The 15,144-nt window shown below is 60.7% G+C and overlaps 1 protein-coding gene across 2 annotated transcripts; it reads left to right on the forward strand.

The window, feature by feature from the left end:
* Window positions 1-383: 383 nt before the first annotated feature.
* Window positions 384-13,166, forward strand: STRIP1 (striatin interacting protein 1). Of its 2 annotated transcripts, none has more exons than XM_074893624.1 (21): window positions 384-520; window positions 2,224-2,293; window positions 2,582-2,656; window positions 3,175-3,309; window positions 3,685-3,805; window positions 4,164-4,232; window positions 4,695-4,801; window positions 6,009-6,136; window positions 6,613-6,795; window positions 6,905-7,122; window positions 7,373-7,438; window positions 7,652-7,715; window positions 8,646-8,717; window positions 8,931-9,005; window positions 9,191-9,288; window positions 9,837-9,963; window positions 10,056-10,156; window positions 10,355-10,421; window positions 10,694-10,798; window positions 11,062-11,266; window positions 12,293-13,166. In XM_074893624.1, the coding sequence occupies exons 1-21, from the start codon at window positions 470-472 to the stop codon at window positions 12,538-12,540; spliced, it is 2,385 nt and encodes a 794-aa protein (XP_074749725.1). In that variant the 5' UTR covers window positions 384-469; the 3' UTR covers window positions 12,541-13,166. The 2 variants fall into 2 exon arrangements, with proteins under 2 accessions (XP_074749725.1, XP_074749724.1); XM_074893623.1 differs by lacking the exon at window positions 384-520 and adding an exon at window positions 554-694.
* The last annotated feature ends 1,978 nt before the right edge of the window (window positions 13,167-15,144 follow it).

The following is a 15,144-nucleotide window of genomic DNA, read 5'->3' on the forward strand; positions in this document are numbered from 1 at the left end:
CTGGATTTTGGGGTCTGACCCCCTCAGGGCCCTTTCACTGGGGGTTTAAACCCCATCACGTCCTTCTGTTGGGGTCTGGATCCTCTCTGAGCCCTCTAGTAGTCGCTCTCTTTGGGGTCTGAGCCCCCCAAGCCGCTTGAGTTGAGCGTTTCACTTGTTCTCGGCCCCTTCTTGCCACTCCCAACATGGCGGCCTCAGGCGGCCGGGCGCCGCCTCCCCGGCGGCGGGAGGGCGGAAGTGTCGCTCCCAACATGGCTGAGGCCCGCGGCGCGCCACACCTAAGATGGCGGCGCGGGGGCGGAGCTCGCCGGCCGGCCGGGTGCCGCCCCGGTCGTGGCCGCCGGGGGCGGGCGGCGCTGGGCGGTGACGGGGCCGCCGCGGCGGGGCCGGCGGACGGAGCCACATCGCAGCGGCCCGAGCGGCGGGAGCCACCCCCCACGCACACACACCCGGCGGTGCCACTCCCAACATGGCGGCGGCGCTGCCCCGGCTCTCCCTGCCGCTCCCGCGAGAGGGAGGGGTGAGTCCTCGCGAGAGCTCGGCGTGGCGGAGGGCGGCCGACATGGAGCCGGGCGGCGGCGGCGGCGGCGTTGGGGGCGCGGGGCCGCTCCCGGGCAACAACAAGGCCCGCGGCGGGGCGGCGCCGCCCGGCAAGGCCCGTGACCTGGGCCGCCCGCCGCGCAAGGACTCCGAGGTCAGCGCCGCTGCCGCCGGGCCCGGCTCTGCGGGGTGGGGGCGGCCTTCCCGGGCGGGGCGGGCCGGGCCGGGCCGCGTTGTCCTCCTCGCCGTGGGCCCGGGGCCTGCCCGTGCGGTGCCGGTGGGCTCCGCCGTCTTCTTCAGCCCTGACCCGCGCGGTGCTGCCCACCCTGCTTGTGCTCCGCCTTCCCCCGGGCCGGTCCTGGGCCGGCCGCTCCCCCCGGAGCCGGTTCCCCCGGGGCCCAAAGCCGGGGGCTGTGCGGGCCGGCAGCAGCTCTGCGGAGCCCAGAGACCTCTCGCTGCCAGGCCCGTTTGGTACCGGCTCTGCCCAGAGCCCCGCCTGGGTTACCGGGCTCGGGTCGGTGCTGGTTTCCCGTTCATCTCTTCCCCAAGTCCGGGTCGGTTTGTCCTGTCTGGGGCATGAGGGTGGCTCCGTCCCGGGCCCCCACATGGACCCGACACCGGTCACTCTCCTTCCAGGGCTGCTCTGGGCTCTCACCGCCCTGGCCGGGGGCTTCTCCCCGGTTTTGCCGGTCAGTACCGGCCCTGCGTGGCGAGGGCTGGGTTGGCAGGTCCCGGTGCATCAGGTCGGTCCAGGGGTGGCTCTGGCGAGAGGTGACCGACCCCTCCAAGGAGACACCGAGGTCCTGGCGGGGACCCCTGAGCTATGGGGGATCAGGAGAGGGCCTGGGGGGAGCTGGTGGATCCCATGGCTTTTCCATCGAGGCCCCGAAATCCAGTTTCATCCCTGGGGTGACTCCAGAGCCATCTGCTTTCACGGGTGTCCTCTCCAGGGTGGGGGACGCTCCCTGAAGTGATAGGAGAGGGCTGTGAGGAGGCTGCGTGAGCCTCGGGGGCTGGGGAACGGCTCCCAGCCCCGCAGAGCGGCACAGACCCTCCACCCGTCAAGCATCTGGGGGGCTGGATCTGCCCCTCGCTCAGGAGTGGGTGCCCCAACATTGAGGAGGGTTTTGCTTGGGGTTCCACGTCGATGACTTACTTAAAGGGAGCAGATGTTTTGGGCTGTAAGCCTTCTGGATGTTTTTCCAGGCTCACCGAAGCTGCTTGGAGTTTCATTTTCACTATTCACATCTGCTGGCATCCCTTTGCGGGGGATAGCCCAAATTTTCACACATCTACGCAAAATGAGTGAGCTCTGGGAGCTCCCTAGTCCCACCATAAGCCTCCCCCACCCTGAGATTAAATACACCCCGTCTCCTGCTTTATTTTTTGGCCTTTTGGGGCTCCCGGAGTGGTTTAGAGGTGGTGCAGTGGCAGGGGCTGCCCACCAGCGAAGCGCAGCGTGGCTCAATGCGGCGGAGCTGGGGAGAGCTGGGATGGAGATACAGGAGGTGGGTAGGAGTTGCCTTGGTAACGTTTACGCTGCTGCGGGTACATTTTTGGTCTCTTAAACAGAAGATATAATCCTGGATTCGCGGGAGCATGAGGTGAATTGTGAATGTCTTGGGGGATTTTGGTTTTCCTGAAAAACTCTGTAATTTAACTGAATTCTTCATCTGCTTTCAGGGTTATTCGGAGTCCCCAGACTTGGAGTTTGAATATGCAGATACCGACAAATGGGCAGCAGAGCTCTCTGGTAAGGGACTTGTCTTGGTGGACCAATTAATCAGCCATGATTTTCTTTCCTGGTAGTCGTTAAAGGAGCTGCCAGCTCCAGTGTTGCTCCGTTACTGTCTTTAAACACCTTATTCATGTTAAAAGGGAAGTGATATCATGCAGTTAAGTTTTTTTAGCCTTATGCTGGGTGTGTGTTTTGCATTTCCTTCATCTTAGATAGAATTACAAATTAACGTGACCAGGTTGCAGCTTTCTCCAGCGCCTTGGTGCCTGTTGTTAGAGATTCTCCTCTGTGCTCTTTTGGCAGAGCTGTACAGCTACACGGAAGGGCCAGAGTTCCTGCTCAACCGCAAGTGCTTCGAGGAGGACTTTAGGATCCACGGTAAGACCCTTGTCTTGGACCTCTGACCCCTCTGGGGAGGGTCAGGCATCTCCCGAAGGAGACGTGGGGATAGATGCGTTAGCGCTGCGTCAGAAAGCTTGATAATCTTCACGTGGTTTGTACTGGAGACCTCGTTAGCGTGCGTGGGCTGGTCCTGGAGCGCAGCTCGCTGCCTGCTGTGCGTTCAGCGTTTGTTGATGTCGATGGTCGAGGTGGTTCATTGGCACTGGGACGCCTGTGCTGGAACATGCTGGCAGCAGCAAGAGCATCCAGCTCATTTCCCATCGGCTGCCAGCATGGGTTTGGATAAATGTGATTCATCCAGTCACCTGATGGAAGGCAGGAGAGGGTCCCTCCGGGCCCATCACACCTGGGCGTTACTCCCAGGAGCGCCGTGTTCCCTGGGGGCAGCCCTGTTTTCCATCGTGCTGAATCCTTTTGAGCTTTTCCAGTGATGTTTGTGTCCAGGGCAGGCAGAGGTGCCCCGTGCCCTCAGCCTGCTTGCTTTGGCTTTTCAGTGAGGGAGAAGAAATGGACCGAGCTGGACAAGAACCAGCACCGCACCCACGCCATGCGGCTTCTCGACGGGCTGGAGGTCACTGCGCGGGAGAAGAGGCTCAGGGTTGCCCGAGCCATCCTTTACGTTGCCCAAGGTGACGCCAGGCCCCCTTAGTTTCCCCATTGCTAAATCTGGGTAATGGATTGGAGGCTATCAATTTCAAATATTTAAAATAATCTTCTTCCCTTGTATTGTTGATCACCTGGGATGTCTGGAATGAAGCTTATTCTTGTGGGAGCCAGACAGTTTATAGGAGTTTGGTCCAAAATTTGGCTGACTTTACTGTGCTATCCCAGCTCTGCCAGACCTGGGCTGAGTTACCCACCGGCGGGCAGTTCTGTCCTCTGCATCTGACTTTTTGCCTTAAAATTAAGGCTGTGTTTTTCATTCCCCCTACAAAGTGCTCTGGCGGTGTGGGAGGGCCTCGGGATCCCTGCGGAGGTGGGATCCAGCGAGGGTGTCGTTGCAGGCACGTTTGGGGAGTGCGGCTCCGAGGCCGAGGTGCAGGCTTGGATGAGGTATAACATCTTCCTCTTGCTGGAAGTGGGGACCTTCAACGCTTTGGTGGAGCTGCTGAACATGGAGATTGAGTGAGTAGTGAGGAAAGCGCTTCAGAAATGGCTCTGGAGCTCCGTGGCAGGAGTTTTTCCAGTTTGTGGCAGTCCCATTCCTGGTCTGTCTATCCCTAATCTGATTCCTGCAGCTGCTGGAATGACTCTCGTTGTTCTGGATGGATATGGAATGTAGGATTATGCCTGATTTATACAAAAATTCACTATGAGCATTGCTGCCTGCCAGCAAATACAGATCAGTTCCTCCTCCCTTGACTGTGAACAGAGGACTCGCTGCAGCAAAATCTATTGCAGGGTTTGGCTCTGGCCTGTGCATTGCTTGTGGCAGAGTTAAAATGTCTCCAAAGGCCCCTCTGAGGCTGCTTTCCCTCCGCAGTAACAGCGCGGCTTGCAGCAGTGCCGTGAGGAAGCCTGCGATCTCCCTGGCTGACAGCACGGACCTGAGGTACAGAGCAGGGCTTGGCGGGAGGGTTTGCTCGGGGTGGGGGGCGAGGAGGGGGACCCAGCGTTTGCTGGGTTTTTTCGCAAGCTGAGACAAGCCAGCAGGCCCCGGAGGGTGTCCTGGGGTTGTCCCAGCTTCTGCCCCAGCTCTGTGAGCATCGTCGGGTGTGCTCAGGTCTGCTCAGTCCGCAGATGCCCCTTGTGCTCAGCCCGCACAGCAGGCATGCGGCTGGTTGGGGACATGAAAGCAGTAAAGTACAGGAAAACAACTTTTTTTCCTGCTTTGATTTGCAGAGACCTTTTTCCCCAGTGCCTCAGCACAATCTCCTGGTGTGGAGTGGGTGCATGGAGGCTGGCTGTGGTCTGGGCTGCTCCAGCCCCCCCCTCTTAGAGCCCTGGGTGCTGGTGGTACCTCCATAACTCATCCCAACCTCTGGTGATTCGCCTGACCTTCTGCTTTTTGCAGGGTGCTGCTGAACATCATGTACCTGATCGTGGAGACTGTTCGGCAGGAGGCCGAGGGGGACAAGCCAGAGTGGAAGAGCATGAGACAGACCTTCCGAGCAGAGCTGGGTGAGGACCAGGCGCTTGGGGGTTGATGGGATGGAGGTTGCCAGGGCTGAAGAGCAAGAGAGTAAAATGGATGAACTTCAACAAGGCCAAGTGCCAGGTCCTGCACTTGGGCCACAACAACCCCCTGCATGGCTACAGGCTCGGGGAGGTGTGGCTGGAGCTGTGTGGAAGAGAAGGGTCTGGGGGTTCTCATTGACAAGCAGCTGAACAGGAACCAGCAGTGTGCCCAGGTGGCCAAGAAAGCCAACGGCATCCTGGCTTGTGTTAGAAATAGTGTGACCAGCAGAAGCAGGGAGGTGACAGTCCCCCTGTGCTCTGCACTGGTGAGGCCACACCTGGAGTGTTGTGTCCAGTTTTGGGCACCTCAATACGAGAGAGATCTCAAGGGGCTGGAGCGAGGGCAGAGGAGGACAACGAGGTGGGGAAGGGCCTGGAGAATAAATCCTGTGAGGAGAGATTGAAGGAGCTGGGACTGTTCAGTGTGAGGAGGAGAAGGTGAGGGGAGACTCATCACTCTCTACAGCTCCCTGAAAGGACGTTGTGGAGAGGTTGGTGCTGGTCTCTTCTCCCAGGGAATTAGTGACAGAACAAGAGGGAACGGCTTGAAACTGCAACAGGGGAGGTTCAGACTGGACATGAGGAACAAATGTTTCCCAGCAAGAGTGGTCAGAGAGTGGAATAGGCTGCCCAGGGAGGGGGTGGAGTCCCCATCCCTGGGTGTGTTTAAGGGTCGTTTGGATGAGCTGTGGGGGGATGTGGGGTAGGGGAGAACTTTGTAGAGTCGGGCTGATGGTTGGACTCGATGATCCCGAGGGGCTTTTCCAACCTGAATGATTCTGGGATTCTGTGGGGTTTGGCTCTAGGCCTCAGTTAGGAGGGGCTGGCAGCACTGGGTTGGTTTCTGCTACGCTGAACTGTGCTGGTGGGGCCAAAGGGGATGAGCAGAGGAAGCCAGCCAGCCTTTTCTGCTGTCTATGTGCTCTCGCCCTGGGGAAAAAAATCTAATATTGGGACTGTCGTTTCCTCTCAACACAGAGGTAAGAAATTATGGAGATTACAAAGCCTTGGAAAGAAAGAGAGGAGCTGTCTGGGGTGAGATGAGGATCTCGGGGATGGGGGGTGTGAGGGTGCAGGGGCTGGTGGTGCTGACGGTTGGGGTGAGGACAGGGATGAGGAGTGCCTGGCTATTGCTGCCATGTGGTTCCAGGAGCCCCCTTGTACAACAACGAGCCCTTCTCTGTCATGCTCTTCGGGATGGTGACCAAATTCTGCAGCGGCCACGCTCCACACTTCCCCATGAAGAAGGTGCTGCTCTTGCTCTGGAAGACTGTGCTGGTAAGGAGAGGCTGCCGGGTGTGTCTGGCACGCGTCTTGCGGTTTGACATTCGGCAGAGGAAGGAAGTTCTGCCCTCAGAGCTGCCTGTAATTGCTCCATCCTCTTTTTTCTGGCATTCAGCTGAGTAGTTTGCACCCTGTTAAACCCACCTCCAGATTTCACCCTGTAGTGGGGAACATTGGATATTGGTGTCTGGAGTTGGATACCAAGGACGGACCCAAAGCGAGGTCCCTGGCTGGGGTCTGCATGAAAGAAAAGGTCCAGACACTTCAGTTGTGGATGCTTGAACACCCTCCTGTCCCTTCTGTCTTTCACAATGACAGGAGCAGCATGGGGACAGGCAGCTCTTCCTTTATACCCTGGGGAAGGATTTGGGACTCCTGGAGAGTGGATTTGGGGAGGGCAGGTGGAGAAACCCCTGGGGCCATGTGTCGGGGAGTCCCCCGTGCTCAGGCTGCTGTGGTCTCCCTTGCAGTGCACTTTGGGTGGCTTTGAGGAGCTCCAGAGCATGAAGGCAGAGAAGCGGGAGATGCTGGGCCTCCCGCCGCTCCCGGAGGACAGCATTAAAGTCATCCGCAACATGCGAGCTGCCTCCCCGCCCGCCTCCGCCTCCGACCTGATCGAGCAGCAGCAGAAGCGAGGCCGGCGCGAGCACAAGGTGAGGCCGGCCCAGGGGCTGGGGACAGTGACGTTAACGAGGGGTCTGGACACCGACCTTGGAGCAACTTATCCCCGGGGTATTCACCTGCCTGCTCTTCTCTCTCCAGGCCCTGATTAAGCAGGATAACCTCGACGCCTTCAACGAGCGGGATCCTTACAAAGCTGACGACTCCCGTGAGGAAGAGGAGGAAAACGATGACGACAACAGCCTGGAGGGAGAGACCTTCCCCCTCGAACGGGATGAAGTGATGCCTCCGCCCACCCAGCATCCCCCCAGTGACCGCATCACCTGCCCCAAGGGGCTGCCCTGGGCCCCCAAGGTCCGGTGAGTCCCTGGGGCTGACCTGCAGGGAGAGCTGGAGTGGAAAACAGAGGCTCTTAAATACTGAGAACTTCAGCAGGGGCATGGGGAAGATGTTGGGGATGGGGCGGTCACTTTGGTGGCAGTTCTCTTGATGTGCTGGGCTCAGCACCATCTCCTGTATCTGTCCATGAGGCTTTTCCCGATGCCCCGGGCTGTGGCGTGCCCCGGCAGACAGCAAGATGTGACTCTTCCTCTTCTCCCTTTGCTGCAGGGAGAAGGACATCGAGATGTTCCTGGAGTCCAGCCGCAGCAAGTTCATCGGCTACACACTGGGCAGGTGGGTTCCTGCAGAGCCACCCTGGGGGGCTGCCGATTTGGGGGGGTTGCAGTAGAAACTGCTAGTGTGGGGGCTGCCGTTGCCCTCCGCTTGGCCACAGAGAAATCCTGGGCTCGCTGGCACCTTCCTGGGGTGGCTGATCTCTGACCCGCCCATGGGTGGCTCAGGTTTGCCCCTGCCTGCACCCAGCCTGGCTCTTTCCCTTCTCTCTAGTGACACCAACACTGTGGTGGGCTTGCCCCGGCCCATCCACGAGAGCATCCGAACCCTCAAGCTGGTGAGTACGCTGACAAATTCCCACAAATTGTGTGGGTACCTCTTCCCAATCCCCCTCCACCGATCACAAGTCAAGGCCAGGGGTGTTATTTTCCTGTCCCCTCTCCCACTTGCTTAACCCTGTGACGGGAGAGGCCTCAAGTTTTCATCCCATCCTTGGTCTCCCAGGCTGGCCAAGCCCCTTTCCTTGCTGGTTTCATCTCTTTCTTACTGGGGTTGTCTCAGAGGTGAGGCCAGCACAGAATCCCAGAATCATTCAGGTTGGAAAAGCCCCTCGGGATCATCGAGTCCAACCCTCAGCCCGACTCTACAAAGTTCTCCCCTACCCCACATCCCCCCACAGCTCATCCAAACGGTCCTTAAACACACCCAGGGATGGGGACTCCACCCCCTCCCTGGGCAGCCTATTCCACTCTCTGACCACTCTTGCTGGGAAACATTTGTTCCTCATGTCCAGTCTGAACCTCCCCTGTTGCAGTTTAAAGCCGTTCCCTCTTGTTCTGTCACTAATTCCCTGGGAGAAGAGACCAGCACCAACCTCTCCACAACGTCCTTTCAGGGAGCTGTAGAGAGTGATGAGGTCTCCCCTCAGCCTTCTCCTCCTCACACTGAACAGTCCCAGCTCCTTCAATGGCTCCTCACAGGATTTATTCTCCAGGCCCTTCCCCACCTCGTTGCCCTCCTCTGCCCTCGCTCCAGCCCCTCGAGATCTCTCTCGTATTGAGGTGCCCAAAACTGGACACAACCCTCCAGGTGTGGCCTCACCAGTGCAGAGTACAGGGGGACTATCACCTCCCCTGCCCATCACCAGTGCAACAGGAGTAACAGAGGTCCCTGGAGGGACTTAAAAAGATGATGGGACCAGGCTGGGGTTGGTGGCATCAAAGGGCAGGGGGTCTGTGGTGTGACCCCCCCCTCTCTCCCCGTGCAGCACAAGTACACGTCGATCGCAGAGGTGCAAGTGCACATGGAGGATGAGTACCTGCGCTCCCCCCTCTCTGGGGTGAGTGTGGGGATGAAGCTCCTGGGCTGGGGGGTTTGCTCTGCTGAGGAGGGAGGAGCAATTTCTCTGGGGCAGCGGGTGGGGGGTGTGGGGAGGTTTGGGCAGGAGTCAGGGGTATCCTGCCCTTGGGGTTGGAGAGCCTGGGGCTGAGCCAGGCCCACGGCGCCAGTGGCAGCTCCTGGTGTGAGGTTTTCTGGTCTCTCCTGGCACCAGGGGGAAGAAGTGGTGGAGCAAGTGCCTGCAGAGATCCTGTACCAGGGCCTCCTGCCAAGCCTGCCACAGTACATGGTGAGCTGGGGGGCACTGGGGTGCCCTGGGCTCCCTCCAGTGCTCCATCCCTTTCCAGGGGTGCCCCCAGGTTTTCTTCCCTCCTCGCATGTACATCCCTGTTACTGTCTCCTGCGGTGGGGAGGTGGGGCCTGTGGCCGGTCCCTCCACTCCCATCCCCTGATCCATCTCGCCCTTCTCCCCAGATCGCTCTGCTGAAGATCCTCCTGGCTGCAGCCCCCACCTCCAAAGCCAAGACGGACTCCATCAACATCCTGGCAGACGTCTTGCCGGAGGAGATGCCGTGAGTGACCGCAGAGGGCAAGCAGAGAGGCTGGGTGGTGGTGGGGAAGGAAGGGGGGACAGGAAGGAGCCAGGCAGGGGGGTGCTGGGGCTGTGCTGAGGCCTCCTGGGCAATCTGACCATCTTCTGCTCGGCGGCATGCCAGGAATTGTGTGTGGCTGCAGGAGCTTTTAACAAGCGCCAGGACAAGAGGGAATGGCCTCAAGCTGCACCAGGGCAGGGTCAGACTGGCTCTTAGGAAGGATTTCTTTGCAGAAGGGCGTTGGAATGGGCTGCCCAGGGCAGGGGGGGAGTCCCCATCCCTGGAGGGGTTGAAGAGTCGGGTTGACCCAGCGCTGAGGGATCTGGTGGAGTTGGGAACGGTCAGGGTGAGGTTCATGGTTGGACTGGAGGAGCTTCAAGGGCTTTTCCAACCGAGATGATTCTGTGAGCTGGTTGCGGGCGGCTGCTGGGAGCCCAGGGGACGGCAGGACTGTCTGCTGACACTGCGGGGGCTGGCGGGGTGCAGACAGTGCCCCCCAGCCCAAGGATCCCTCTGTGTCCCCCCAGGACCACAGTGCTGCAGAGCATGAAGCTGGGGGTGGACGTCAATCGGCACAAGGAGATCATCGTCAAAGCCATTTCTGCTGTGCTGCTCCTCCTGCTCAAGCACTTCAAGCTGAATCACATCTACCAGGTGAGGCGGGTCAGGGTCCAGCCGCCCCACGCGGGGCTTTGGGGATGGGCAGGACCCAGGGTGGGTCCCCGTTCACCTGCTTTTCTCCCCAGTTTGAGTACATGGCCCAGCATCTGGTCTTCGCCAACTGCATCCCGCTCATCTTGAAGTTCTTCAACCAGAACATCATGTCCTACATCACTGCCAAGAACAGGTAGCGGAGGGGGCTGTGGGTTTGGAGAGGGGGTCCCTGCTTGCTTTGCCCCTCCACTGGCTGCAGGTTTGGGTGCAGGTAGACCCGGGAAGTGCCCACTGCAGCTGATCTCCGGTGGGTGGGAGGTGTGGGGCTGCGTTGCCCCCAAGCCAGGTAGGATCTGGGGGAGCAGTGTGACACCGCCTCAACTTCCTGCAGCATTTCCGTCCTGGACTACCCATACTGTGTGGTGCACGAGCTGCCGGAGCTGACGGCAGAGAGCCTGGTGAGTCTCTGCCTTCTCTGCCAGGTCCTGGCACCCTGGGGTGCTTACTGGGGAGGATCATGGGTGCGGGGAGGCAGCAGGGCTCCAGCACCCAGCCCTGGCACCCTCAGCACTCCTGCGCTTGGCCCCTGGGGCTTTGGGGGGGGTGCGTGGGGCTGGCAGACATCTCCTGCCCGTCTGCTGTGCTTTGGGCAAGGATCCTCGGACCAGAACAGCCCCTCCTCATCCCCACTCCGCTCTCTTGCCTGACCCCTGCCTCCGCTTTCCTGCAGGAAGCCGGAGACAACAACCAGTTTTGCTGGAGGAACCTCTTCTCCTGCATAAACCTCCTGCGCATCCTCAACAAGCTGACCAAGTGGAAGCACTCCCGCACCATGGTGAGGGCCGGGGAACCTGCCGGGGCTCAGCCCAGCTGGACTTGGGCTGTCACTGGGAGCCTGGACTGGGTGAGGGGGCTGTGGATACCTTGGGGTGCCTTTTGCACCCCAGACCCCACTGGGGAGCGGGAGGTGAGAGAGGGAGAGTGTGTGCTGCAAGGGGAGGGTTTGGGGGTGCTGGAGGAGGTGGTTGGCACCTGTCCCATGGGACGTACCCCCCATCCCCGTGTCCCCCTGCCGCGGGTGGGGGCTGTTCCCCGCAGATGCTGGTGGTGTTCAAGTCAGCCCCCATCCTGAAGCGGGCTCTGAAGGTGAAGCAGGCCATGATGCAGCTCTACGTGCTGAAGCTGCTCAAGGTACAGACCAAGTACCTGGGCCGGCAGTGGAGGAAGAGCAACATGAAAACCATGTCGGCCATTTACCAGAAAGTGCGGCACCGTCTCAACGACGACTGGGCTTACGGCAACGGTACGTCCTTCGCAGCGTCACCCTTCCTGCTCCACGCAGGTCTGTGCCCAGAGCTGTCCCTTTGCTGCTGTGCAGCCCTTAAACCTGGGGTGCAGGGAGGGATTTGGGGTGGTGGCGTAGTGGGGAAGAGGGAAAGGGCTGGCAATGGCTGCGTGTTTCCCCCAGCAGCGCTACAGGCTTGGGGAGGAGTGGCTGGAGACCTGTGAGTCAGAGAGGGACCTGGGGGCGTTATTGATACCCGGCTGAACAGGAGCCAGCAGTGTGCCCAGGTGGCCAAGAAGGCCAATGGCATCCTGGCTTGCATCAGCACTAGCGTGGCCAGCAGGGACAGGGAAGGGATCTGACCCCTGTGCTCAGCACTGGTGAGGCCGCCCCTCGATGAGTGGGTTCAGTTTTGGGCCCCTCACTCCAAAAAGGCCATTGAATGACTCGAGCGTGTCCAGAGAAGGGCAACGGAGCTGGTGCAGGGTCTGGAGCACAGGTCTGATGGGGAGCGGCTGAGGGAACTGGGGGGGTTTAGTCTGGAGAAGAGGAGGCTGAGGGGAGACCTCCTGGCCCTCTGCAACTCCCTGAAAGGAGGGTGCAGAGAGGGGGGAGGAGTCTCTTGAGCCAAGGACCCAGCGCCAGGACAAGAGGGAATGGCCTCAAGCTGCGCCAGGGCAGGGTCAGACTGGCTCTTAGGAAGGATTTCTTTGCAGAAGGGGCTGTTGGGCGTTGGAATGGGCTGCCCAGGGCAGGGGGGGAGTCCCCATCCCTGGAGGGGTTGAAGAGTCGGGTTGACCCAGCGCTGAGGGATCTGGTGGAGTTGGGAACGGTCAGGGTGAGGTTCATGGTTGGACTGGAGGAGCTTCAAGGGCTTTTCCAACCGAGATGATTCTGGGATTCTGTGTTGGAGCCGTTGGTGGCTGCCTGCTCCGTGCTTTGCATCTTGCTCTTTGTAATGACCTTCAGGGACCTTTCCTGAGGGATTTGGCCTGGCTGAAGGGCCCCCAGCTCCCCTCTGACACCCCTCTTTCCTCTACCCAGACCTGGACGCCCGTCCCTGGGACTTCCAGGCGGAGGAGTGCGCCCTGCGCGCCAGCATTGAGCGCTTCAACTCGCGTCGCTACGACCGGGCCCACAGCAACCCCGATTTTCTCCCCGTGGACAACTGCCTGCAGAGTGTGCTGGGCCAACGCGTGGACCTGCCCGAGGATTTCCAGGTCAACTACGACCTGTGGCTGGAGCGGGAGGTTTTCTCCCGACCCATCTCCTGGGAGGAGCTGCTGCAGTGACAGAGGCTGGGGAGGCAGGAGCGGGGGTGCTTTGGGGAGATCTCGAGGCTGCCCCGCTGCTGAGGGGCAGGGGGAGCGAGGCTTTGTGGGGGGGTCTGTGGCTGCCTGGACCCCCTGTGGTGGGCTTGGGGAGAGGCTGGAGCTGTGGGGTCCCCGCTGAGACACCGTCCTGCCCCTCTGCCTCCTCCCAGGCTGTGCCAGGCTCAGCCCCGAGCTGAGGGCGGAGGCCCCAGCGCCCCGGGAGTTTCCTGTTGGGTTGGGGGGCACCTGTGTGCGCCCCTGGTCGATGCTTTTGGTGGCAGCACCCCCATCACCCTCCTCCTGCCCCCCACCAGCCAGAGCTGAGAAGGGGAAGCGAGCGGCGGTGTGGGGAGCGGGGGAAAGCCGGGGCGAAGGCCCTTTGGGCAGTGCTGGGGGCAGGAAAACGGGCTGTCCCCCTGCCCGGACCCTGCCTGGGGACACGGTGACGGGGTCGGGGGCGCTGGGAGGGCAATGGCGGGGGGGGGGGTTTGAGGGGCTGACCCCTTGCCGATGGGCTGGGGAGGGCTGCAGACTGCAGTCTTCCCTCGCCCCGCTGGGTGGGGTGGATGAGCTGTACATATATATATATATTTCGCGATCTCTGACCCGAGTGTGTCTGGGCTCTGTCTGTCCCCCCGCTCCGCGGGAAGCAGCGATGGGGCTGAGCTGGTGCACGGGGTTCGTTGTCTCGTGTCCTTGTCCCTGCTCCCTCCTCAAGTCCCTGTGGGGGGTGGGTTACCTCTCGCTGAAAGTTTTAATATTTATTTTATGACCCCAACGTTGGCGTGGGGGAGCTGGTGACCTCAGGGAGGGTGCGGGCGGGAGTTGGCATTTGCCTGTCCCCTTCCCTGAACCCTCCCACCTCCTGCCCTGGGATTTCTGACACCAGCACACTCACTGGGATTTTTTGGCCCCTGCTCCTGAGCTGGACATCGAACCCTCCCTCCCCAAAGCCTGGCCTTGACCTTGCTGTGCCTCAGTTTCCCTGGCAGAGGGGTGGCAGCAGCCCCGGCCAGCTCGGGTGGGTGGAATCCCACGAGATTCACCCCTTGTTTGAGGGGGGAGAGGTAGGGGGGGCAGAGGCAGCTGTTTGCTTCCCTGCCCGCAGGTGGGGGTGGTTGGGGACAGAAGGAGCCTGGGGCAGCCCCGATTTACACCCCATCCTCTGCCAGGATCCTTCAGGGCCGAGCCCAGGGGGTGCAGCCACCACTGTCGCACTGTGCCCCTGCTGGGTGCTTTCCTTCCCCCCGGGTCCCCCCAGCACCCCCCCCGGCCCCCAAAACCCAGCCTGGGGGGCCCGGCGGGACGCTGGCAGATGAGGTGTGAGCGGAGCTGCGCTCTCCATCGCTCCAAAATATTCCCCAGCTGGGCCGAGGGCTCACAGACCGTAGTGACTTTTATAGCACTGGCGGAGCCATAAATAACTTATTAAAAATGTGTTTTATTGTTTATAAATGAATAACAAACTCCCCGCCGGTGAGAGGAGGGGGGGGGCTGCGAGAGCCAGGGTGTGAGATGTCCCGGGGTGGGCACCCACCGGGTGCATGGCCAGGCCCTGGGCTGCTTCCCGGGGGGCACCCACTGTGGCCAGGCTGCCCCCAGGGGGTGAGGAACAACATCCACGCAGGTCATGGAGCATTTGGGCTCCCTTTGGCTAGAAACCTTGTTTTTTGGCCCAAATCACGTTGGACCAGCAGGTTGGGTGCCTCCCTGAGGGAGTCCGTGGTGCCTGACTGAGGTGTGTGTCCCATCCCACCCCCCCTGCCCCAGCATCATGATCCATCGCAGTTTCTGGGGGCTTTTTGGCACGAGGGGGCCCTTGGGGGTGTAAGAGCATCTCCTGGTGCTGCGGCAGGTGGGAGCAAGGGCAGATCCCCCGTTTGTGACTTGATTTGGGCTGTTTGCCTGTGGGGGGGGGGCGTGTCACACTGGCTGGAGGAGGGGGTGGGACACGCTGTTGTAACCAAGAGGGACTTGGGGTGCGCCCTGGCACATCAGATGTGATGAGGTGACCCCCCCCCCCCCCCTCCCCAGACACCTGGGACTGACCATACAGGTCCCACCACTCAGGGGCTTCCTGCAGGCCCCCAAAATGGGGAAAAACTCTCCAAATTGATCACTTGTGCCCCCAACACCCCAGTTGGGGCACCCAGGATGGTAACCAGGGGTGGGGGTCCCACCGCTGGGATTAAAACACCTCCCCCCTGCTCCTCGATCTGAGGGCTGATAGGCAGGGGGTGGTACAGGTGACCCCACTGGAAAATCGGCTGCAATTTAGGGGTCTTTAACCCTGCAGCCCTCCCCCCTGTACTGGTTTATTGCCCGGCCCGGGGGGGCTCCGCACATTGCAGGAGCTGGTGACTGTGCCAGCGGGTTGTCCTGAATCTTATTTCCCCTCTGAGGGGGAGCAGAAGGGGCCGCTGGTGGGTTGGGGGGGGCACTTCGAGGTCTTGAACATGGCTGGGAGGTTTGCTCTGCCCCCAGTAACACCCGCCCTGAGCACCAGTAGCTGTCCCAGTTGGACTGGGACATGAAGACCCTCAATTTCTGCCATTGTTGGCTGCACTGCGGGGGGGGGACAGC

This window comes from Strix uralensis, chromosome 24 (assembly GCF_047716275.1).
Source record: "Strix uralensis isolate ZFMK-TIS-50842 chromosome 24, bStrUra1, whole genome shotgun sequence".
Taxonomy (NCBI): Eukaryota; Metazoa; Chordata; class Aves; order Strigiformes; family Strigidae; genus Strix; species Strix uralensis.